Source organism: Triturus cristatus, chromosome 2_1 (genome assembly GCF_964204655.1).
Source record: "Triturus cristatus chromosome 2_1, aTriCri1.1, whole genome shotgun sequence".
Lineage (NCBI taxonomy): Eukaryota > Metazoa > Chordata > Amphibia > Caudata > Salamandridae > Triturus > Triturus cristatus.
The window spans coordinates 83,125,912-83,152,576 of NC_140581.1; the positions used below are offsets into that span (position 1 = coordinate 83,125,912).

At 43.7% G+C, this 26,665-nt stretch overlaps 1 protein-coding gene across 2 annotated transcripts in view; it reads right to left on the minus strand.

Annotated features, from left to right (window-relative positions):
- The window catches only part of LOC146863792 (receptor-type tyrosine-protein phosphatase kappa-like), a 1,244,093-nt gene that overhangs the window by 415,353 nt on the left and 802,075 nt on the right, over window positions 1–26,665 (minus strand). For both annotated transcript variants that reach the window (XM_085628087.1, XM_085628078.1), the window contains one exon: window positions 8,267–8,370. In XM_085628087.1, coding sequence (XP_085484213.1) covers window positions 8,267–8,370 — 104 coding nt within the window. The remainder of the gene's footprint in view (window positions 1–8,266; window positions 8,371–26,665) is intronic.

The window sequence follows — 26,665 nt, forward strand, 5'->3', positions numbered from 1 at the left end:
GAAAAAGTTCCAATAAATAGAATCATCAGTTGATAAGACACTCCAAATATTTCATCCACTGTTTATTCGTCAGGACAGCAGTTCAATACAAGCGCAGCCTACACGTGTTTCGTAAAGTCATATCAGACTCACAACTTCTTCAGGGCTGCAAATCAAAAGCCATATACTATATATATATAAGTACTCCACTCTAGGAGTATGGCAATCTAACAAAACAGTTCAATTACAGTGGAAACACCTTCAACACTCCCAAGTCCCAGAAATGTGGTGTAAAGTAAAGATGACACAGACCCCGCCAAGGACTTGAATGAGTCACCAAAAAGAGTGTAATATGTCCAAATGGCAGGCAAGATATCCGCATGCCAAATGTATTCTCATTTAGTGCCAAATTAACATAACATTTATTGCCCATAATGATGTCTTATAGGCCCCAAGTAAAGAAACCAGAAATTAAAAGTGATGTGACTCAAGTGGATTCCACGTCATACCTGAAATAGCAATTCTTAGCGCTCCTTCAAGTCCACAAAAAAGAAGAAATATATATCCAGCCAATCCGGTCTCCAGTAAATGAACCCTTATACACTCTGTAATGATACAATGAACGTAATAAATGTCCCCCTAATAATTCCATATTAGTGTCTTCAAAAACGAGTTATCCATAATGGCAACTCACCCTCATTTGCTTAAGAAGTTCCCAAGTTTCTTCCTTCTTATTTCATTCCACTTAAGTAAATCAGCAAATAATTTTCAAGAAAAATCTAAGAAACCAGTATATAAATAATACTTATCACCTTGGCCATTATCTTATTTTAGCGCACATATATCAAATACATTCAGCGTACTCCATTGGGTACGAGTTGTCATTTACATAATCTCACCAAAAACGTAACTCTGTTTCCACGTGGATTTCCTCCGGTCTGGTCTTAACATAGGCTAAGAGAGATTATTATGAACCATCCGTTATTATCCACTTTCTGCACTATCTCTGTTATCATTAATAAAAACTAAGTCCCTCAATCACTCACCTAGGAAGTGGCAGAATTGCACACACCGAACCTGCCTCTGTATTACTCCTCACCGTAACAAAAGCTCTCCAAATTTCCATACAAAATCGGAACACGAGTACGTGCCCTGTAAAAAGTATCAAAAGCGCACCATAAGTCACCAAATCCACTATTCAATACTGTTAATTAAACTCGCAGCCTCCAGCCTACTCACTCCCCCACGGTAACTCCAATCTTCGTTCAAACTGGTGGCGTCCACACCGGGCGCCATCTTGGAGTGGCTTTTTATGTGGCACAAAAGTATACGCCATCTTGGAACGGGCAATATTCACCTTCCCACCGTTCTTATCTCTATTAATGCCGAAAGTCCTACACTTCGCGCAGGATTCCGATCGTACACGATTCAATACTTTTGTTGCACATAAAAAGCCACTCCAAGATGGCGCCCGGTGTGGACGCCACCAGTTTGAACGAAGATTTTGTATGGAAATTTGGAGAGCTTTTGTTACAGTGAGGAGTAATACAGAGGCAGGTTCGGTGTGTGCGATTCTGCCACTTCCTAGGTGAGTGATTGAGGGACTTAGTTTTTATTAATGATAACAGATATAGTGCAGAAAGTGGATAATAACGGATGGTTCATAATAATCTCTCTTAGCCTATGTTAAGACCGGACCGGAGGAAATCCACGTGGAAACAGAGTTACGTTTTTGGTGAGATTATGTAAATGACAACTCGTACCCAATGGAGTACGCTGAATTGAATGTATTTGATATATGTGCGCTAAAATAAGATAATGGCCAAGGTGATAAGTATTATTTATATACTGGTTTCTTAGATTTTTCTTGAGAATTATTTGCTGATTTACTTAAGTGGAATGAAATAAGAAGGAAGAAACTTGGGAACTTCTTAAGCAAATGAGGGTGAGTTGCCATTATGGATAACTCGTTTTTGAAGACACTAATATGGAATTATTAGGGTGACATTTATTACGTTCATTGTATCATTACAGAGTGTATAAGGGTTCATTTACTGGAGACCGGATTGGCTGGATATATATTTCTTCTTTTTTGTGGACTTGAAGGAGCGCTAAGAATTGCTATTTCAGGTATGACGTGGAATCCACTTGAGTCACATCACTTTTGATTTCTGGTTTCTTTACTTGGGGCCTATAAGACATCATTTTGGGCAATAAATGTTATGTTAATTTGGTACTAAATGAGAATACATTTGGCATGCGGATATCTTGCCTGCCATTTGGACATATTACACTCTTTTGGGTGACTCATTCATGTCCTTGGAGGGGTCTGTGTCATCTTTACTTTACACCACATTTCTGGGACTTGGGAGTGTTGAAGGTGTTTCCACTGTAATTGAACTGTATTGTTAGATTGCCATACTCCTAGAGTGGAGTACTTATATATATTATATGGCTTTTGATTTGCATCCCTGAAGAAGTTGTGAGTCTGATATGACTTTACGAAACACGTGTCGGCTGCGCTTGTATTGAACTGCTGTCCTGACGAATAAACAGTGGATGAAATATTTGGAGTGTCTTATCAACTGATGATTCTATTTTTTGGAACTTTTTCAACATGGATATTTGAGTGCTCGGAGGTTTCATTTCCTAAATGCGATTCACAGAAAATGGCAATTAGATATTTGTGATTCCTAAAATGTGTACATATGGCCCTTAGAGCTTTGGTCACTTATTCTGAGTACTACGTAACATTTAGCTCCCTTTATGCTGTGGCTTTCTATATGGTCATGGCTGAAACCAGATGTGATTAGGTGATTTCTGACTTCTGCTTGCGATTTGATAATGCCGACAAGGTACCATAGCTAAATCACCTCAAAACACTTTGCTCTAATTTGGACAAGCCATAGCTATTTTATGATCCAGGAACATTTACTTATTCCATCAAAGGCACAGTTAAGATCCTTTTTATAAACTACGGAGTGACGTCAGAGCTTGTACAGAATTCCCCGGGCCATTTGTCAGAGCTTATTCCATATTATCAACTTCAGAGTATATGGAGCCATATCTCTCTTTCATAGAAAGTCCACAACACAGGTTTTTGCTGACACGTTTTACTTTAGGCATTGTTCATTTTTAAGTTAGGTTTCCAAAAGCTATTCATTGGATAGATCATCTTCAGCTCTGTCCATGTGAACAACAGTCTGCTCAGCCCACTTTGCGCATTATATTAGGAATTTCTATTAAAAAGCAAGGAAGAGTTATCTGATTCCGTTGCTTAGAATTTTATATTTTAAACAGTGCAGAACTACCCGTTGTTGCTCCCATCACAGCATATTTGTGTAGGCATAATTAATTTTATTCATAATATCATTGTAGCTATGAATAATTTTACTTCTGATTTTGTCCTTTGCATATATTGTAAAATTGTGATGTCTATCACTATTATGTTATGTGTATTTTAGAAAAGTTAATTGGTTGCCACAATGGACGATGATAGATTATTTGATTAAAAATGCGCCTCACTAATTTATGACACTGCTGGTGCAAATATGTTTTAATGATGTGATGTTGTTTTAATATTGTGTCTTTTATGGGAGTTATTTTAACCTCAAAAATTATAATTGAAGTGAAACTGAAATAATACTTTAACAATGTTTCTTGGAGCACACAACTTCTATAATCCAATTAAGTATATAAGAAACAAAATTCAACAAAACCCAATTGGGCTCTTGTTGTTCTCTTCTTTAAAGTCATCAAATTCCAATCCCTTACGCCAACGCGTTTCGCCGTGGTAGGGATAACCTACGGCTTCCTCAGGGCTCAAGTTTCTCAAATGCGTTTCTCATTACGGGCATATATCCGTGTTAAATCCAACTATATTATTCTTTAAAGGTCGAAAATTTTCCAGGATAAGAACAAGCTCCAAATCTTCCAATATTAATAGTTAAGGCGTAACTTGATCCCAAGTCCGCTATGTAAGTGTCTCATCAACCAGAACTGCTATAATTTGCTGTCCGCTTATATATAGTATTCAAAATCGTTTTATTTCAAGTTCGAATATAGCCCAGTGAAATGGCAAGACACCGCGTCTCGTGAGGGCTGATTGATTAGGGCTCTGGCGCTTTCTGTATAGTCCCATACAATATTTAGCCAAACTTTTATATGATTGTGGTGCTGCAAGAGGTAGGGAAATTTAACCAACTCCCCAATTAACGTGATCAAGGAGCACTACATGTGGCACTTTCTAGCCCCCAGCACACACTCTATTCAATGTAGCATTACATAGAATTAAATCAGAAGAACATAATCTGTCTTCTAATGATATTTTTATTTGGCCTTCCAGCCTCTTCTGTCTTTTTTAGCCAACACGTGTTTTGTCATTTTTGTGAGCATACACCACGACTTCCTCAGGGCTTTGTAAAACAGTGGAAGTCCTATGAATTTGTCTCAGTGCCAGTTTTAATTCCGTCCCAGATAAAATCAACACTCTAATGTTCCCAGTCGTTTACCAATTGAAACGGTCAAGTGTCTTAATCCTATGTGTTGTATATTCTTATCAGAATCAAGTCTCTAAAGGTGTCTCTTGAATCCATAGATGACCTCTTGCACATCTGTAAGTACTGAAATCTGCAATCCCAGTCTTCTCAAACAGTCTGAGCGAGTACGCTTGAGACTCGGGTTGCGTTCTACAGTCCATCCTCAAATGGTCTTGTGGAAAGAAATAATCATTTTTTGAAGAAGAGCATTCAGATTGCTTTGTCAGCTGTACTTGATGTTTACTGTTATCTTAAGCAAAATGGACTTAAATCACCTCTCACACTCTGTAACAGATGTTTCACCTTTCAAATTAAGAAGCACAGGACCCAAAACCAAATTATTACCTGAATGATTGAAGGTTCTATTGGGTCAGACTTTGGATTTCATTATAAAATCAATAAAGATAAATTGCTTGCTAGAGTATTAAAAAAAACTAGAAATGGAGAGTCTATTTTGAAACGAGGAAAAAAGCAAAGGCTATAGAGCATTGTGTTGGTGGCTGGGTACCCATTAAAATAACATATAAAGTGACTAAAGATGAGTCTAAATTTACTTTGCCTGCACACGCAGTAGGGTCACAAAAGCCTCTGTATTGCTGCAAGGGAGAGTGTGGTGAAGGGCAGTGTGTGCATATTACTTGCAAATAGGAGAACATTTTGAGACATTCATGTTTGGCTTTGGAAGATACTAAAATTGACTCTGATGATTCGATGTTGCCTACAGTAGTGATCACCAATGAGAAATCAAAGTTGATACAGACCGATTGTTCAGAAAATGTCGTTGGAAATGTTTCTGGCATCTGCAGTACCGCCTTTAGCAGCATCACCTGAAACTTTAGCTGACTCTATGACCACTTCATTGCTAGTTGAACAGGAAGATTCGATGATTATTAACAATGAGAATGCTCCTCAGGAAGGTAGGACTCGCATCAATCATGAGGTAACATTTCCTGTAAAGTTTACTGCCTATGTGTTGCTGTTTATCCTTTAATACTTACCTTTTGGATTATAGGAAGGATGACATTGTGGTATGTATTACTGTTCACCATTTTACTTCCCTGCACTCTGTATCTACCTAGGAATGTGGCTGCAGGTTCTGGAACACTTTTGGCATTCTGTAGAGTTTAGCTGCTGGGTTGCTCCTTCTCTTCTCGGTCCTGTTCCTTGCTGTGAGTTTCTTAATTTTTGCAACATTATGTAGCAGTGTGTTTCTTCAAAAATCTTCCTGTTGAATAACTAGGCCCACTGCAACCACGAGTGAGTGCATGTCCACAGGACCCTCAACAGAGGCAGTAGTCCTACAGGAACTCTATGTCACGTGCAGAAGGTGCACCCCTCTTTCTGTGCGTTCCATATTCTCTATGACCCATACACTGGCTGTCACCTACCAAACAGTCCCCTAGAGAGATCAGCCTGGACTGCTGAACTTGCAAATAAAACCTGCCACCTTGGGCTATCTAAGCACTAGGAGAGGGCTTTTCGGAGCAAAATTTACCAGCTGATCAGTAGAATTTGGCAAAAGAAGGGCGGGCGATGGCGGAGCTGAACAGGAGCGGCTAATTCCATTGGTGCTCAGCCATGTTAGTACATTTACTCCGTTTCTACTGGTGAATGCGGTCCAAAGCAGGCCACGTTATCCAGTAGCAGCAGAAGTAAAACCTAGAACAGATGTGTCTTTGGGGCAGATGTAGAACCGTTTTTTGCTGTCGCAAACGGGAATTTGGCCCGTTTGCAAGTGCAACGTTGGTCAGCCCCATGTACAAACCATATTTTGCGAGTCTGTAACTTATTATCAACTTGCAGTTTACCACCCTCTGAAAATGTGTGGTAAGCCACTCGCAAAAGGGAAGGGGTCACCAGGGGACCTCTTCCCCTTTATGAATTAATGCGAAAATAGTTTTTTAATAGCAGGCAGTGGCCCCAGGGACCACTACCTGTCCTTAAAAAATGAAACAGAAAAGTTTCATTTTTCTTTTTTAAATGCATCCAGTTTTCCTTTAAGGAGACATTTTAAGATAGGGTGGTCTGCTGACCCGAGCAGGCCACCATCCCTGGGAGTGCTAGCCATTCCCAATGGGGTCGCAAATTGCAACTGCCTCATGAATATTAATGAGGCATGCAATCTGCAACCCCATTGGAAATCGCAAACAGTGTCTGAGACACTGTTGTACATTCATTTTTGCGAGTCGCAATGCGACGTAATTTGCGACTCGCACATGGGAATGTTCGTACATCTGGCCCTTTGTACCACAGCAGACGCATTGCTTATATTCCGTTTTTGTGTTTGGATATGTGATTAGCTGACAACTGGAGCGAAGTACCTTTATAGCCTCAAGTAGAATGCATTTAATTATCTTCTCTAGTTAATACATCCACCAAATGAGGGGTACTTGCTATATGAAATACATAGAGGTAACCACCAAAGAGGAATGAAACTGATACATAAAAATTAAATGTCATTCGTTTACCAATATGTTAAACAAAGAAGAATAAAAAGTAATCTTCCTGGAAAAAATGGAAGTCTATTATTTGTAGCAACAAAGACTGAAACTGAACCAAACTGAGGCAACGACACATGAACAGCACCACTAGCGTCTCCAGCTGTGCTGTGTGTTATGCAGCGTGAAGGTGTGCACTGGGCTGCGGTCATAGTCCGTGTCAGGTGAGTATTTTACCTAAATCTGCGTTCTAATCTCATTAATAAAATAGGAAAGGAGGAGACTAACATTGGAAGATATTAAATCCCAAGCTGTATCAGTGCTGAACCTCTTGGGGTGCCCAAAACATTCAGTGAAAATGAATCTAATTAATCTAGTGCAGTTAACTCTGCTAGAAACAAGCCCTTCTATATTATCAGCGGCGACTCCTCCGCAATGGCAGAGGAACATTGCCCCACTACCTGGCTCAGAGCGAGCAAATGTAAAATATAATGATGTTCTTGCATCGTTTTATTTGATATTTTCTGGCTCTTAGCCAGTGATGTAGGGAGGGGCGGGGCCTAGGCATGGGAGGTGGGAGGAGTACTACGTGCACTCCACTCCCTAAGTGCTCATGTGTGTTTGGCAGCTGTCTCGGGCCGACCAAAGCACACATGTGCACAAAGGTTTTCTCCAGCCTAGCGGCATTGAGCAGCAGGGCTGGAGAAACCTCGACAGGCTCCCTGATTTGACCTGGGTGTCTTTTCAGCCCGCTCAGACCAATCCGATTGGATTGGAGTCTGTTCCAGGTGGTGCTGGGACCCAAGAAGAGGAGAGGCGGCGAAGGTGATGCGATGCTGGAGGTGGCCGGTGGCTAAAGGTATGCTTTTGAAAAAAATCTATTATTTCTAACCCACGCTCTTTCCCCTGCAATCCCCGCACTCCCCCTCCTGCTCTCCCCCTCCCCGATCTCCCTCCCCCTCCCCGATCTCCCTCCCCCTCCCACGCTCTCCCTCCCACGCCACCACAGTTTATTTGAGCCGGCTACCAGCGTTTATTATGCATTTTTCTCATTTCATCCAAGACCTTTACATCTCCTAGACCCAGAAAAGCACCCACAAAAACACATTACACTGAGCTTACAATATGAAAAAAAGAAAATTAATTTAAAAAAAAGACCACCCGAAGGATTAACAAAGAAAGAAAGGGTAAGAAAGAAAGACAGAGAGTAAAAGATAGAAATGAACAAAGAAGGAGAGAAAGAGAAAGAAAAACCAAAAGAAAGAAAGAAGAAAATAAATAACAGCTGAACCCACAAAGAAGGGATAATACCTGGTAACCTTGAATCACTCCGTTACAGTCAGACAGTTTCTTCCACTTGATTGTTTTATTCTTGATCTTTACTTCATTTGTTTCCATCTCAGGTTTGTCTGGCACTATACAGGAAGCAAACAGCATCAGCAGCATTACTTTCACTTCACACTGGGGAATACTGGTTGTGATAACTGTGTCCAGAACAAATGCTTCACACAATCTTTCTTCAATGTAGAGATTAAGGGGTGTGAGCCAAATCACAAAACATTTCTGATTGCACGATTACATTGCCTTAGTGGTAAGTTAAGACAGTACTTGCTCTAAACACCTTTCACCACTATATTATGAAAGCATAATTCTGGAAGTGTTAATAGGTGACAATAGCTTTGTTTAAATTTGTTTTGTAGCATTTTGTTGTGGTGGGGATGTGTTCCGCTGCTTTTTTGTTCTGCTAGGTCTTTGTGCTGCAATCCTTACATTGCACTATTGTATTTTCTTGTGCTTTTTGTATTGAGTTCTCTTTTGACTGCTTTCTGCTCTTTTATATTTTAATTCTAGTGTTGTGTTGCTTTTTGTATGCTATTTTCTGTTGTTTATTTGAGATATGTCAGCAAATGTTGTTACATTTCCAAACTAAGGCAGTACTTACCTGGAAGGTCTCTGTGACATCAACGACTTACCACTGTCTAACGGGGTAAAATAGTGCTGCTGCAGCTCTGCAACTACATACGCCACCAATCCGCCTAAAGCTGAGGGACAGATCATGCCCCAACTAAGCACTAGTATTTGTTTTCTGTAATTCTAAGATTACAGCAGTTTTCTATGTTTTCTCAGGGTCTTATTACGACTTTGGCAGTCCTACAGTGGATGGTGCCATACACCGCCGCTGTAGGACCACAAAAGCCATGGTGCTGCATCAGTCTAAAGCGGCGGTCTGTCAGGCCCATTGAAGAGCCTGACATGCAGACCTCCATTCTCAGAGCGTCAACTGCCCCTTCCTGCTAGATGTGGTATACATGCCACACCGTGCAGCAACTGGGGGTGCAAACCCGGGGTGCACTACATTTGCCCCTCGCATTAATCTCCCATGCCCAGGAGTGGCAGAGGGCCCTGTTTGGGCCCCCTTTGTTGCGTCTCTGTCATCCTTTTCATGGCGGGCTCACATTGTATATTTACATAAATAACTACAGCTCAAATTAATAAATTAACATTTTATCAACAGCCAATCCTTGTCAGGGTGAACTATAAAAGTCACTAAATTAACATTTGCTTTATCCTCAGGTAGCCTTGCACAGAAAAGTCAGGCTTAACTTAGAAGCAATGCGCAAAGTACGTATGCAGCACACAAACAGTAATAAAGTGAAAACACACCACAAGAAAAATCCTAAAGAATTTAGAAAAAAGAGTACCTTTTAACAAATTATTTGACACCAAAACGACAAAAGTAAAACTAGTTGAACTAGAGTTATTAATTTTTCAAGTTTTTAGCAAAAATCAGCAGCTAAAAGACCGAAGTGCCAATCTCAGACATATAGCCGTGCGAGACTGAGTCAAAGCCGATAAATATGGCTGATCGCGATGGAGTGCGGTTGGGATACAAGGACTAGATTGGGCCGAGTCAGTGCTGACTTTCTGAGAACGTAAAGTTACGCAGGGCAAGGCTGCAGGAGGTGTCCTTGCCGGATTGCCTTGGGTTGAAGCCGCAGTGCTTTTTATGCTCGGACTTAGTCCTTGAAATGGGAGTTGAAAATCTCCAGCGGGACAAGGCAGAGGGCTGTAGACAAAGGCAGTTCCACAAGGTTGGATACCTCTTTGGCAAAGGACTGCTAAATCGGATTTTCTGCTGCAGAGAACTATGTAGCGGGAGAAACCACAAAGTCAATCCGACCTGCATTGCACCTCGGGCAGAGATCAGAACAGGTTGGTCGCGGTTTCCTCCTGTTCTCTGAGCAGTTTTTGGCCAAAAGTCCTCAGTTTTGGAAAATGGCCATCTGGCACCTTCAGCAATACAACCAAGGGTAAAGGACTGGTAAGGCACCACTTGGGGGTTCAGGACTCGCTCAGGCGGGTCCAGGTTTGGGGTCAAGGATTTATGTTAATCTTATTTCCTCAGATTCAGCTACTTGGGCATGATAGTGGTTCACAATCCACACATACACAGCTATTTTGTTGAAATGTAGGCAGTCAACAAGGTGTAATAGATGCACGCTTTTCACAAAACCGATGTGGTGTATATGCTGAGGAATAGAGTCATAGGGGAACCTTCCAATTAGACACTTTGTATTAAAGCTTGTAGTTATTTTATAGTTCCACTCTTTCATTGCATTCGTAAGTTAAATTGTAGTTGTCTGAAGGATCAATAAGCATCAACCACATCCAGAAAGTAATTATACAACTGGTGATAAAAAGACAATGCTGGTGAAATTTCTAATTATATACATCTCCCTACCCTAACTAGACCTGAGCATCATATACGAATTCAGTCCACAGGAGAGAAGGAATCCTCAGAAACAAGATGGGACTAGCCATACACTCTTCATTGCTATTAAATAGTACTAGTTGCTCTAAGCACACGGATTGACAATATCACTCTATCACTGAGCTTAAACTCTGCAAGCCCCTGCTTGGAACGCCTCTTATGTGGTAAGTGCTCAAAGGTTTATCCTTTTCTGGCAACCAATATAGTGTACCACGTCCGTTACAAACAAGTCAAATCAAACTGCTCCAGAATTAAACTTAGTGCATAGTGCAGAGTTGTCTTCATGGTGAAAAAGACCGCCTATATTCCTGGACAACAGTCGACATTTCTTCTTTAATACCCTGTCAGTTTTAATGTAGTCTTGTGTTGTCTACAGCGTTTATTTGTGTAATTCACAATAGAGCTTGATTTTTAAAAAAAACAAAGAAATGAAGTCAATTAATCACTTCTAAACTCTGTCTGTTCGTACTCTGTAACCCAAAAGGACTACACTACCATCTTCAATCTTCTTTAGCACTCCCCTTAACAACAGTACCAGCACAATTGTTGTGCTGACCTGTGTCTACATTTCCTTGGTGGGTGACAGATCCCTTCAACTATGGCCATGCCTGCTCAGCAATGTCTCCGGCTGCATCGTCTGTGCCATCCTTGCTAGTCACTGTACTTGTGTATAGAGTATGTTGCAATGCCTTCATGTAGACATTGTCCCTTTTACGCACTATGCATGTGTGTACTCCCAGCCTAGCACACATATGGTACTTGTTCTGCAGGGTATTTGGGCACCTGACTCACAATTGTGGGCATTGTATCTGTGGGAACTCCACCCTATTCCTTTCATGGGAGACAACAACTTGGTGGCTGTCCCAGCACCTGTACAATCCTATCAGTCCTGGTATGTGCGTGACAGTGTGTGTTCCCTTTGGCTGTCTTAGTTTAGTAGGCCTTCACATGACTATACAGTCTTGTGGCATGATCTCAGTGTGTGTATTGTGCTGCATCCGCCAGGGGTGGGTATGCATGTGTCATTTGTCATCACACACACATGTGGTGTGTCATGCAGTGGGGGAAGGACATCTATCCTCATGGGAGTGGGATACTGCAGTCAGTGATGTGTTGTTATGGCACTCTCAACATAGTCGCACATTGGGGATACGTTCATACACCCATGGAGTTGTGGTCATCTGTGGATGATGCACCCACCCCCATGCCTCTGTCCACTGCTGGGAGTCCTCTGCACCCACCCCCATGTCTCTGTCCACTGCTGGGAGTGATAGGCACCCACCCCTCACATGTCTCTGTCCACTGCTGAGAGTCCTCTGCACCCACCCCCATGTCTCTGTCCACTGCTGGGAGTGATAGGCACCCACCCCTCACATGTCTCTGTCCACTGCTGGGAGTCCTCTGCACCCACCCCCATGTCTCTGTCCACTGCTGGGAGTGATAGGCACCCACCCCTCACATGTCTCTGTCCACTGCTGAGAGTCCTCTGCACCCACCCCCATGTCTCTGTCCACTGCTGGGAGTGATAGGCACCCACCCCTCACATGTCTCTGTCCACTGCTGGGAGTCCTCTGCACCCACCCCCATGTCTCTGTCCACTGCTGGGAGTGATAGGCACCCACCCCTCACATGTCTCTGTCCACTGCTGGGAGTCCTCTGCACCCACCCCCATATCTCTGTCCACTGCTGGGAGTGATAGGCACCCACCCCTCACATGTCTCTGTCCACTGCTGGGAGTCCTCTGCACCCAACCCCATGTCTCTGTCCACTACAGGGAGTGATAGGCACCCACCCCTCACATGTCTGTCCACTGCTGGGAGTCCTCTGCACCCACCCCCATGTCTCTGTCCACTGCTGGGAGTGATAGGCACCCACCCCTCACATGTCTTTGTCCACTGATGTGAATCCTAGGCAGCCACCCACCTGCACCCTTGGTGCAATACACTGCTCTCCTGGGCATACACACACCCCAATATACTGGTTAGATGCTGCACCAGGCCCTATGACAACATTCGTGGCGTGTGTACGCCTTGTATCACTAATGTACTGGTGCCCTAGGGGTACGCGTGATGCGGTCCGTACCCACGCTCTTAGAGCGTGGGTACGGGCCGTACCACCATTGTTGTGGTGATGTAGGGGTACGCGTGGAACGGCCCGTACCCACGCTCTGAGGGCGTGGGTACGGGCCGTACCACCATTGTTGGGGTGACGTAGGGGTACGGCCCGTACCCACGCTCTGAGGGCGTGGGTACGGGCCGTACCACCATTGTTGGGCTGATGTAGGGGTACGCTCTGAGGGTGTGGGTACGGGCCGTACCACGCGCACCCCTACATCACCACAAAAATGGTACGGCCCGTACCCACGCCCTGAGAGCGTGGGTACGGGCCGTACCCCTACGTCACCCCAACAATGGTGGTACGGCCCGTACCCACACTCTGAGGGCGTGGGTACGGGCCGTACCACCATTGTTGTGGTGACGGGACGCGTCCACATCCACTTCCGTTGTGGCGGGACGCAGGGATTGGTGGACACGCCCCCCGAAGTGACCAGACCCTGGAGGTAATGTATGTACATGATATATGTGGTATAATTTGGGTAGGGGTTAAGTTTCCTGCCCCTCGCCCCCCCTTCGACCATGGGTGTTGTTCTGACCTTCTGCGGCGGTTTCTGTGCGCCAGGTCGTAGGCTAGGAGGGCCGGGATTACATGTATGATCGGGTCCATGGCTGTCAGTCGCGTACAGGTGCTCCTTCTTCGCGTCGTCCTCAATTTCCCAGGAGTTTTTGCCTGCCGTAAAAAATGAGCCGTGCGAAGTGACATAGGCACGAATCGTACTTGCTGGTCCGCAAAACGCTGCCTGACCCCGTCCGGACGTCACGTACGCGATGTTCCGGATCGGAATTGTGGGTATTTTTTCGCCGCACGCAGATTTTTACGATTCGTACAGAAATTGTATTTCTGTACGAATCGTACGTGCGGATTTGTAAGGTGGTTTTCCCGGGTACGAGTCGTACGGAGAATGCGCTCCGTACGACCATTCGTACCCGGGTTTTACAGGATCGGAATCGGCTCCTTAATGTTAAATTAAATTAAACATATACATATAAAATATAATATATATACTTAATATTATTCATAAATAATTATTTTAATAACTTATAAATTGTTAAAAACATTTTATAAATTATAGATACATATATACACGTACAAAACTTTTTTAAAGAAAAATATAAATATATATAACAGATTAAAAAACTATAATATTTGTTATCTTTTTCAAATAAATTATACACAACGTTAACTAAAATAATACAGAAAAATATTGGATATCGGAGGGAACAAAATCACTATTCCAAATCCAAAGAATGCAACAGTAGGGAAATTGTTGGATAGCGTAGGGGTAAAAATAACTATTGCAACTCCAGAAAGTGCAACAGTAGGGAAAGTGTTGGCTTGAGTAGGGGTAAAAATTACTATTCCCACTCCAGTGAGTGCAACAGTAGGGAAAGTGTTGGATAGCGTAGGGGTAAAAATAACTGTTCCAACTACAGAGAGTGCAACAGTAGGGAAAGTGTTGGATAGCGAAGGGGTAACAATTACTATTCCAACTCCAGAGAGTGCAACAGTAGGGAAAGTGTTGGATAGCTTAGGGGTAAACATTACTATTACCACTACAGAGAGTGCAACAGTTGGGAAAGTGTTGGATAGCGTAGGGATTTAAAATTACTATTCCACACCAGTGAATGCAACAGTAGGGGAAGTGTTGGATAGCAAAGAGGTTAAAATTAGTATTTCCACTCCAATATTTGCAACTGTAGAGAAAGTGTTGGATAGCATAGGGGTTAAAATTACTATTCCCACTCCAGTGACTGCAACAGTAGGGAAAGTGTTGGATAGCATAAGGGTAAAAATTACTATTCCCACTCCAGTGAGTGCAACAGTAGGGAAAGTGTTGGATAGCGTAGGGGTCAAAATAACTATTCCAACTCCAGAGAGTGCAACAGTAGGGAAAGATTTGGATAGAGTAGGGGTAAAAATTACTATTCCCACTCCAATGACTGCAACAGTAGGAAAAGTGTTGGATAGCGTAGGGGTAAAAATAACTATTCCAACTCCAGAGAGCGCAACAGTTGGGAAAGTGTTGGATAGCATAGGGGTGAAAATTACTATTCCAACGCCAGAGAGTGCAACAGTAGGGAAAGTGTTGGATAGCTTAGGGGTAAAAATTGCTATTTCTACTCCAGAGAGTGCAACAGTAGGGAAAGTGTTGGATAGCGTAAGGGTTTAAAATTACTATTCCAACTTCAGTGAATGCAATAGTAGGGAAAGTGTTGGATTGCAAAGAGGTTAACATTACTATTCCCACTCCAATATTTGCAACAGTAGGGAAAGTGTTGGATAGCATAGGGGTTAAAATCACTATACCCACTCCAGAGAGTAAATTGTTGGATAGTGTAGGGGTAAAAATTACTATTCCCACTCCAGTGACTGCAAAAGTAGGGAAAGTGTTGGATAGCAAAGAGGTTAAAATTACTATTCCCACTCCAATATTTGCAACAGTAGGGAAAGTGTTGGATAACATAGGGGTTACAATTAATATTCCCACTCCAGTAAGTGCAACAGTAGGGTAAGTGTTGGATAGTATAAGGATAAAAATTACTATTCCCACTCCAGTGAGTGCAAAAGTAGGGAAAGTGTTGGATAGCGTAGGGGTAAAAATAACTATCACAACTCCAGAGAGTGCAACAGTGGGGAAAGTGTTGGATAGCATAGGGGTAACAATTACTATTCCCACTCCAGTGACTGCAACAGTAGGGAAAGTGTTGGATAGTGTAGGGATAAAAATTACTATTTCTACGCCAGAGAGTGTAACAGTAGGGAAAGTGTTGTATAACGTTGGGGTTATAACTGCTATTCCAACTCCACAGAGTGCAACAGTTGGAAAGTGTTGGATAGCGTAGGGGTAAAAATTAATAATCCCTCTCCAGAGAGTGCAACAGTAGGGAAAGTGTTGGATAGCGTAGGGGTAAAAATAACTATTCAATCTCCAGAGAGTGCAACAGTAGGGAAAGTGTTGGATAGCGTAGGGGTAAAAATTACTATTCCAACTCCAGAGAGTGCAACAGTAGAGAAAGTGTTGGCTTGCGTAGGGGTAAATATTACTATTCCAACCCTCCAGTGAGTGCAACAGTAGGGAAAGGGTTGGATAGCGTAGGGGTAAAAATAACTATTCCAACTGCAGAGAGTGCAACAGTAGGGAAAGTGTTGGATAGCGTAGGGGTAAAAATTACTATTCCAACTCCAGAGAGTGCAACAGTACGGAAAGTGTTGGATAGCTTAGGGGTAAAAATTACTATTACCACTCCAGAGAGTGCAACAGTAAGGAAAGTGTTGGATAGCGTAGGGGTAAAAAATACTATTCCCACTCCAGAGAGTGCAACAGTTGGGAAAGTGTTGGATAGCGTAGGTGTTTAAAATTACTATTCCCACTCCAGTGAATGCAACAGTAGGGGAAGTGTTGGATAGCAAAGAGGTTAAAATTACTATTCCCACTCCAATATTTGCAACTGTAGAGAAAGTGTTGGATAGCATAGGGGTTAAAATTACTATTCCCACTCCAGTGAGTGCAACAGTAGGGAAAGTGTTGGATAGCGTAGGGGTCAAAATAACTATTCCAACTCCAGAGAGAGCAACAGTAGGGAAAGTGTTGGATAGAGTAGGGGTAAAAATTACTATTCCCACTCCAGTGACTGCAACAGTAGGAAAAGTGTTGGATAGCGTAGGGGTAAAAATAACTATTCCATATCCAGAGAGCACTACAGTAGGGAAAGTTTTGGATAGCATAGGGGTAAAAAATACTATTCCAACTCCAGAGAGCGCAACAGTAGGGAAAGTGTTGAATAGCTTAGGGGTAAAAATTACTACTCCTACTCCAGAGAGTGCAACAGTAGGGAAAGTGTTGGATAGCATAGGGGTAAAATAACTATTCCAACTCCAGAGAGTGCAACAGTAATGAAAGTGTTGGATAGCGTAGGGGTACCAATTACGATTCCCACTCCAGAGAGTGCAACAGTTGGGAAAGGGTTGGATAGCGTAAGGGTTTAAAATTACTATTCACACTCCAATATTTGCAACAGTAGGGAAAGTGTTGGATAGTGTAGGGATAAAAATTACTATTCCCACTCCAGTGACTGCAAAAGTAGGGAAAGTGTTGGATAGCGTAGGGGTAAAAATAACTATTCCAACTCCAGAGAGCGCAACAGTAGGGAAAGTGTTGGATAGCATAGGGGTTAAAATTACTATTCCCACTCCAGTGAATGCAACAGTAGGGAAAGTGTTGGATAGTATAAGGGTAAAAATTACTATTCCCACTCCAGTGAGTGCAACAGTAGGGAAAGAGTTGGATAGCGTAGTGGTAAAAATAACTATTCCAACTCCAGAGAGTGCAACAATAGGGAAAGTGTTGGATAGCATAGGGGTAAAAATTACTATTCCCACTCCAGTGACTGCAACAGGAGGGAAAGTGTTGGATAGTGTAGGGATAAAAATTACTATTTCTACGCCAGAGAGTGTAACAGTAGGGAAAGTGTTGTATAACGTTGGGGTTATAACTGCTATTCCAACTCCACAGAGTGCAACAGTAGGGAAAGTGTTGGATAGCGTAGGGGTAAAAATGACTAATCCCGCTCCAGGGAGTGCAACAGTAGGGAAAGTGTTGGATAGCGTAGAGGTTAAAAATAACATACTTATAAATGTAATAATTTTTTTTTATTAAATAATGAATCAATAACAAATTATCAATACATTTATAAATACTAATAACATTAAATTAATAATTACTTTAATAACATTAAATTACTTCCCAACCTATTCCCCAATAAACCTTCAACGCACCCCGCATAAAAATTAACACAACTAATATAATTATCAATGAATAAATTAGTAAAAAGTTAATTACCAATTAATAGTTAATTAACAATAAATTAATTACCAATACCAATAAATAATAATTAATAAACATTATCTACCAATTAATAAATAATTAACAATACATTAATTATTAATACCAGCAAATATTACTTCATCATTATAAATTACTTCCCACCCTAGTCCCCTATAAAATCACAACTGTCTCCTAAACTAAATTAACACAATTAATATATTTTTCAATTAATATAAATTATTTACCAATTAAAAATTAATAAACAATTATTTAATTATAAAAAAAAAACCATTATTAAGGGACCCATTAGGATGGCGTCAGATCACCACTGCCCAACTGGCGGTGGCAATCCGCCCGCCAAAACACCCCACCGGACGGCATTTTAGCCCCGCCACATTAGCATGGCGGGGGGTACCGCGGCGGACGGAAAGACCGTCCGGCACTTTTCTGCCGGTAGGCAATCGTCACGAAAAGGCCAATGATATGGTGGCGGTGCCATCCATATTATGATGGGTGCAGTGAAATGCCTTTCCATGGCGGAGACTCCGCCATGGAAAGGCATGCGGTTTTCACTTTGGGGGCCCGTTGTGGGCCCACAGGGGGGTGGAGGGGTGGGGGGCTGTACTTGGGGGATACCCATGGTACCCCCCTACAATGGCATGCACAAGGTGGCAGGCACCGCGTGGTGCCTGTTCCGTTGTGCATGCCAATGCACAACATGCATTTACAACATTGTGGCGGGTGCTGCTCACAGCACCGCCCGGCACAATGTTTTATATGCGATATGCGACTGCCACGGTGGCGGTCCCATCCTAATTGCCGGTGCGGGACCGCCGCACAACTGTTGGACGGTTCCAGCACCACTAGGGTGGCGGGCAGACTATAGTCCGCCCGCAATCCTAATGGGCCCCTCATTAATTTATTATAATTAATTTACTTCTCACCCTATTCCCCTATAAACCCACAAATGGCTGCAATAAAAAATGAACACAATTAATATAATTATCAATTAATAAAAATGAATTTCCAATTAATAATTAATTAACAATAAATTATCAGTGCCAATAAATGAAAATTAATGATTACTTAATTACAATTAAATTACTTCCCACCCTATTCCCCTATAAACCAAACATTCAATACATATTATATACAAAACATAACAAAACATGTAAAACACATACATATAAAATACATACTAAATTACATACCACTAACATAAACATCGATATTAGTAAGATCGATTTTTTTGCTATCGATGTTACTAACATCAATATTAACAAAAACGATATTTCTTACCTTAAGGTCGATATTCTGGTCACAGATATTCTTGAGGTCGATATTCTGTCCCTACGATATTTAAAACTCGATATTTATGTAGGTCGATATAAAAAACTGGATAGTTTGACTGCGCACCTTGCTTGTTGTGGTTATAAATGCACACACATCATAATTCAGGGTGTCCAGCATGATAATCTCCTGTTAACTGTTGTTGTGTATCTGTGCTATTGGCATTTTATGCATCGGAGATGCCTGAAGTTATGGCATATGTGGTGTGCATTCATAACCAAGTATGGCAGATTTCAGTAGTTTTGCATGGTTGAGCTAGAAACAACCAAGATTTTTGTGTACACACATGCATAGAGTTTTAGGGGCCTTTTAGGATGGCGGGCAGACTTCCGTCCGCCCGCCACCCTAACGATGCTGGGACCGGCCGCCAGTGGTGCGGCAGTCCCACACCGGCAATTAGGATGCCACCGCGGCAGTGGCATCCTCTATTCCCAGCATTGTGGCCGGTGGGCGGTGCTCACAGCACCACCCACCACAATACTGGGAATGCATGTCGTGCATTGGCATGCACAAGGTGACAGTCACCGCGCGGTGCCTGCCACTTTGTCCGTGCCAATGCAGAAGGTACCATAGGTATCCCCATGTGCCCTCCACATCCCCCCAACATCCTGGGGGCCCGCAACGGGTCCCCATTTGCGAAATCTGCATGCCTTTACGTGGTGGGAATGGCTTTTCCCCGCATTCATTGTAATATGGATGGCGGTGTCTAACAGACACCACCACCATATTCAAACCTTTTCCGCCCGGTCGACTCATCGACTGAGCAGAAAAGCGGCGGACGGTCTTCCAACGGTACCAACATAATCAGGCGGGGGGTAAATTGCATGCGGGTGGAAAATAATGGCGGGCGGATCGCCACCGCCATACGGGTGGTGGCGATCCGCCCGCTATTATAATAGACCTGTAAGTGTCTAAGGTTTCTCGTATAATAGCCTGCTAGTCTTTGCCAGGTAAAGTGTCTTGTTTAAATACACTTCCTTTAATAGATCTAATGTTTAACAAAATACAAGATAAATGGCAATTAATTAATGTTTTATTTGGTAAATAAACGTAGCCACGGCGTGCCTTTCCCCCAATATGGAATAAAATGAATTCAGTTATATAACGCAAACGTAGACGACGACAGACATCTTATACAATAAACTACTAACCCATATGAACTCAGTGCAAAATCAACTAGCTCGACAAACGTACGTGATCGGACCACAATGGACCTGAAAACACCCCTGACATATGCAAAGAAAGAATATGAAACATAAACAAGCGGTAAAATGTGGCACCCAAAGTTCCATCTAATATGTGAGCAAGGAATGTATGTAAAAATAAAATCGGTAACAGAATATAGGGGTGCTTTAATACAGACAGAAGAAAAGATTGTGCACTGGGTGAAACTTCCTCGTCTATGGCAGGCCACACATCGCGCTCCTGAAAATGGTAATTGTGCCATAAATTATTTATTTGTTTATACACATCCCAGTGCAACGGACTCAGCCACTCATCCCCATGCTCCGTTTTGTATTGATAAACCTCCTATGGGCTAATAAAGCACCACGTAATAAATGGGAGGTGTTGACGCTACAGTTTGAGCAGAGCGAGTTTCTTGCCCGAGGCATGGAGTTCTGCGACCTTTGTACCCACAGCACAATTTCTACCCCAACTGGTACTTCACCCTGCCCTACATGCCACAGAGAGCAATATAAGAAAGCAATATATGCCCACACTCCATAAAAATGGCGGCATGCCCGTCTCCCTCCAGGTGGACACAGGGGATTGACACTGTAGAAAATACAGCAGCTTACACAAGTGGCCGGGCTAGAGTGAATTTACTCACCGCTCCTTTCTTAATATACCACCCTCTGGTTGTCCCGGGACAAGAAGCAAAGGCAATTCAGCAATTACGGTCCATGCAACTCACCACTTTGGGTGCTGTCTTCCCAGATGGTTGCTTTATTGATTAGCAATCAGTTATAACCAGACCCATGCACACAGCTCTCAGCTCCTTTCTATGTCACAGACCCAGAGGAGCGTATAGAAGGCACTCACTACATGAATAGTCGCTACAGAATGATCCACTTTAAGTATCTCCATAGACTATACTACACCCGCGCAGTCTGAAAAGTTGTGGATGGCTCGATGATGCATATTGTAAGCGCTGCAGGGCTGCCTTTCTGCGCTTTCTGTGGCTGTATCCACAAATTAACAGCTGTGAGCACACAGTTGGACATGACGAGATTGACGATCCCTACAGACACCGGGATTGCTCACTTGGGTCTGGTCAAGGAGATTCCGCTAAAGGTCAAAACATTCACTGCACTGGTTCTCCTGATAACGAAAAAAGAAATATCATGTCACCGGGGTAGAGGATGTGCACCATGACATCAGGGCTAACTTAAAGACTTACCTTATTGCGATGAACAGTTAGAGCATTATGAAAAGTTCCTCCTGAGAGCTTCTAGACCAAGAGGCATTTGGTGGCCACTAAGGACTTCGTCATGAGTGCAGCGACTCCGTGATCGTAACTTTATGAGTCATAGGTCCCTTTGTGAATCGGGCCCTAAGACTGTATCTACTGAACTCAGAGGAAGAAAATGACCACCAGATCTCACCTGAGGCGACACACATGTAAAACAAACTGCAACGATATCACCTACACTCACTAAGGAACAATGTGATGGATGACTTATACTTAACAGTATGCGATATGCCTGTTCTTTGCTTAACACCTAGATGTATTCAGATGCATTCCAGAACACATATTTTATATCTCTGAGTCAGAAGTGCAGTGACCTGACACTTGATAATGTATGTACTGAGTGGCTTTATGGCTAAACTTCCTACTCTAGGGATGCAAACTATGCAAACTGTATCCCCCATCACGCTTTTCCATGATTGTCAATGTTGGGCTTTACTTCTGTAAAAAGTAAATAAAATAAACATTATTAGAAGGGGGTAGATGGTGTGCACATGGCTCCACAATCATTTGTGTTGAAATGTACTAACTAATCAGCTACAGCCACTCTCCCAGGGTAAAACAGTATTCGTAGTGGAGTGTGGGAAGGTCTAGCCACAGCATCTGCAATATTTAAATGCATAATTCAGAGATTGTTCTGGGATTTCCGTCAGGTCATGTACTTTCAAGATGGCCTACTGGTATGCGAAAAAGATCCGCTAGACCGTGATACGGTGTTGTGAATTATTTTAGGCCTATTAAATGAAGCAAGGTTGACATTAAATGAAGCAAGTTTGACAAGTGCAAAGCAGCAGTGACTGAAGTGGAATACCTAGGACACACTATCTCCAATGAGTGCAGCAGCCTGTGGCTCAAGCCAGTAAAGGAGACAGAGGATGCACTGCCGCCAGAGAAAAAGATGAAATTATGTTCCTTTCTTGGAGCGGTGGAAATTTATGCTATGTTTTTGAGCATTCAAGGACAAGTTCAGTGCCATGAGAACTTTATTGAAGAAGAATTTAAGATTTTAGTGGACTAAACAATATCAAGATTTGCTTCAACAATGGAATACATCCATGAAATGGTTATCCTGAAACCTGATGATCAGAAACATAAGACCATTGTGTTGACTGATGTTGCTGCCTAGGGTCTTTGGACTTTACTTATCCAGGATCAGAATGGTAAGATGAGGGTGGTGTCATTTGCCTGTTGCATACTCAAATGAGCAGAAAATTCCTATGTGGTTATAGATGTGGAAGAGCACTTGCATGTTTGTAGGCAGTGAAAACATTTTACATTTATCTGGGGCACTGAATTCCCATTATGGACTGACCACAAACCATCAGTGGATGTTTATTCCATTAAGCTGGTAGGTAAAGCCACAACCTGATTAGCAAATTGTATGTACCAGGAAGGCAGATGTTAATACAGACTGGTTGCCTCACCTGCCTCTGGAGTGTTTCAAGAAATGTGGGAAGGATGAGAAATGGTTGATGGTGAGAAGCCACAAATACCCCAAAGTATATCCTATGGCTATAAAGAGGAGAGGAAAAAGCTAGAGGAACAGGAGGAGAAAAAAATATGTGTGTGCTGCAAAACCAATTGGGATGGAATTTGAGGGTTTTAACAGCTTTGCAGGAGTACAAGAAGATTTTTTCCGCACACAATAAGGGGCCGATTCCGATCCTGGAAAAATTTCCCCCGTACGAATCGTATCCGGATTTTTTACCGTACGAATCGTACAAGTAGCGTACAAACTGCCAAGTACGATTCGCATGGGAAAAAGTCCATACGAATCGCTGTGGCAAAATTTCCCCACACGTCCTCGGGTCGGAAAATGTGTCCGACACATCCCCGGACGATTTACCGTACGAATCGGAAAAATGAAGTCCGACCGCGCAAGTACAATCAGTCCTGTCCTTTAGATTTCACAACCGTATGGAAAAAACACCGTACGGACCGAACTCCTATAGCAACCATGGAGACATGTGCCCGCATACGCGCAGAACACCCCACCCCAGACCCCGTATGTACGCGCAGAACACCCCACCAGCCCTCGTATGTACGCGCCGAACACCCCCCCTAGCCCCTGCATGTACGCGCCAAACGCCCCCCGGCCGCGGATGTACGCGCCGAACCCCCACCAGTGTATTTACGGAGCGTACTCCCACCCGTGTATGTATGGAGCGTACCCACACCCCACCAGTGTATGTACGGAGCGTACCCCCACCCGTGTATGAATGGAGCGTACCCCCACCCGTGTATGAATGGAGCGTACCAACACTCCACCAGTGTATGTACGGAGCGTACCCCCACCCGTGTATGTATGGAGCGTACCCACACCCCACCAGTGTATGTACGGAGCGTACCCCCACCCGTGTATGAATGGAGCTTACCCCCACCCGTGTATGAATGGAGCATACCAACACCCCACCAGTGTATGTACGGAGCGTACACCCACCCGTGTATGTATGGAGCGTACCCACACCCCACCAGTGTATGTACGGAGCGTACCCCCACCCGTGTATGTATGGAGCGTACCCACACCCCACCAGTGTATGTACGGAGCGTACCCCCACCCGTGTATGTACGGAGCATACCCACACCCCACCAGTCTATGTATGGAGCGTACACCCACCCGTGTGTGAATGGAGCGTACCAACACCCCACCAGTGCATGTACGGAGCATACCCCCACCCGTGTATGTATGGAGCGTACCCACACCCCACCCGTGTATGTACGGAGCGTACTCCCACCCGTGTATGTACGGAGCATACCCCCACCCGTGTATGAATGGAGCGTACCAACACCCCACCAGTGTATGTACGGAGCATACCCCCACCAGTGTATGTACAGAGCGTACCCACACCCCACCAGTGTATGTACGGAGCGTACCCCCACCCGTGTATGTACGGAGCGTACCCCCACCCGTGTATGTACGGAGCGTACCCCCACCCGTGTATGAATGGAGCGTACCAACACCCCACCAGTGTATGTACGGAGCGTACCACCACCCGTGTATGTACGGAGCGTACACCCAGCCCCCCCTGTATGTACGGTGTGAAACAACACCACCGATGGATGGTGCGGACCAACACCCTGCAAGTGTCTGTACGCACCCTACCCTATGCCCCTACACCAGCACCCTCACCCAACATCGCGCATGTACGAGTCGTACTAAGCCATAGCAAAGGACAGCACTGTACAACAACATGGCCCATGTACGCACCGTACAGACGCCAAAAACACTCGTACTGAACCCGGACAAACCAAAACAACACAAGGAGAGTCAATTCGATGCACACAACACCACAAAACATGTTCAACAAGCCCAAATACATCCTATACACTGACCTGCAACTGCCAAACAGCTAAACAGAGGCCCAAAACACAACCACTCCTTATAACACACCCACCCAAAGTTCAAACACAGCCACACCCACAAATAGACCAATAAAAATGGCCCAACACACACAAACCATGATCCTTTGCAACAGATCCACTACTGCCAGACCACAGAGACAACGCACTGCAGCATACTACATCCATCAATACACCTTACACTTGCACTCCTACACACAAGCACCATCACAAACACCCCCTCATCACATTCACACACACACACCTTCACAACCACACTCACACCCCCACAACCATCCACACCCACACCCCCACAACCATCCACACCCACACCCCACACCATGCCCACTAACAAGAATCCAAAGTTCACAAAGGAGGAGCTGGAGGTCCTTGTCAACGGATTCGTCAGAGTCGAACCACAGCTCTTTGGAACATTGGTCAGACGGACCAGCATATCCGAAAAATCAGCCATGTGGGAGAGGATTGTCAATTCTGTGAATGCTGTTGGGTCCACCAGAAGGACCAGGCATGAGTGCCAAACCAGGTGGTACGATCTGCGGAGGACGGTCCGCCACAAAATGACGGACGATCACAACCAGGGTAACATCACTGGAGGAGGGCCGCCCCGCAGACCGGTACACTACCATCTCTGGGAGGAGAAGGTGATGGCCACGCTGCCGCAGGTGGCCATCATGCACAATACAGATTCTAATCCCTGACAAACAGCTTGCATCTTGCTACTCTACACATAGACTCATATGCACCATCTCTGAGAACTATGCCAGACATGCCGCATGCACAGTGGCAACAGACCACCATTGACAGAGATGAGGCACCTTGGAGGCAGAGGGACACCTTTATTAGTCATGTGTGTCGGAATGCTAATGCAACTCTGTCAACACATACACAGGTCATGTGGATGAACACGTGGGACCAACACTGGCACCCCCCTTTGCACCACAGATGGTGGAAATCCATAGAACTGGCACACAAGTGACGGGTTACAGCTAAACAGCCCCTGCTGCTCACGGAGAGGCTGCTATACACCATTGAGACTCTAATGGGGAATTCACACACCATGTCAGAATAAGTATGTTAATCATACAGACAGGTTGCGGAACACTAGAGGCACAGGTCACATGTCATAAAAAGGACAGACCACACACCTTGCCATGAAGGGGTACATGTCAAGACTGATCACACATATATTGAGAGTATGCAGATATGTCCTTGTTTTGAAACTCCGTGTCGATGCATACATACACACCTTACGTCGGATTACACATGTGGGCTGGTGTGCGTAACAGTGTGCCATGCCCATCTACACACAGACACATGTTGGTTGCAGCAACTGCAGATGCATTTGACCAAACACCTACAGCAAACCCATGGGAACACATGACACACACATGACATAGTTACAGCGTGCAACGCAGGCATTCACATCTCAGGTGTAACATTCCGTGTACCTGGCATCAGGGTGTGGTAAATATTCTTTTTACCTAAACTGAATTTCATACGGAATCTTTAAAATAAAGTAAAATAGCTCAAAATAACAAGAGGCAGAATCCGTGGTATAAGAGGGTTTCTAAATGGGCTTTATTCCATCCAAAATGGCCGACTCGAGTCGCGGCCTTCAGGTTCCGTCACCACGAGGGTTCAGGAAGTGAAGTACAATACTTTATTGACAAGAAGTAACTTTTATAGGTCATACATTTACAATGAAACAAGTGCAAAAAGGCGTAACAATTGATAAGATAAATTAACATAGTGATACGTAATCGAAACTAGGCGTAATAAGGAGCAAAAAGAAACATGATTGGCTCTGATTATCTT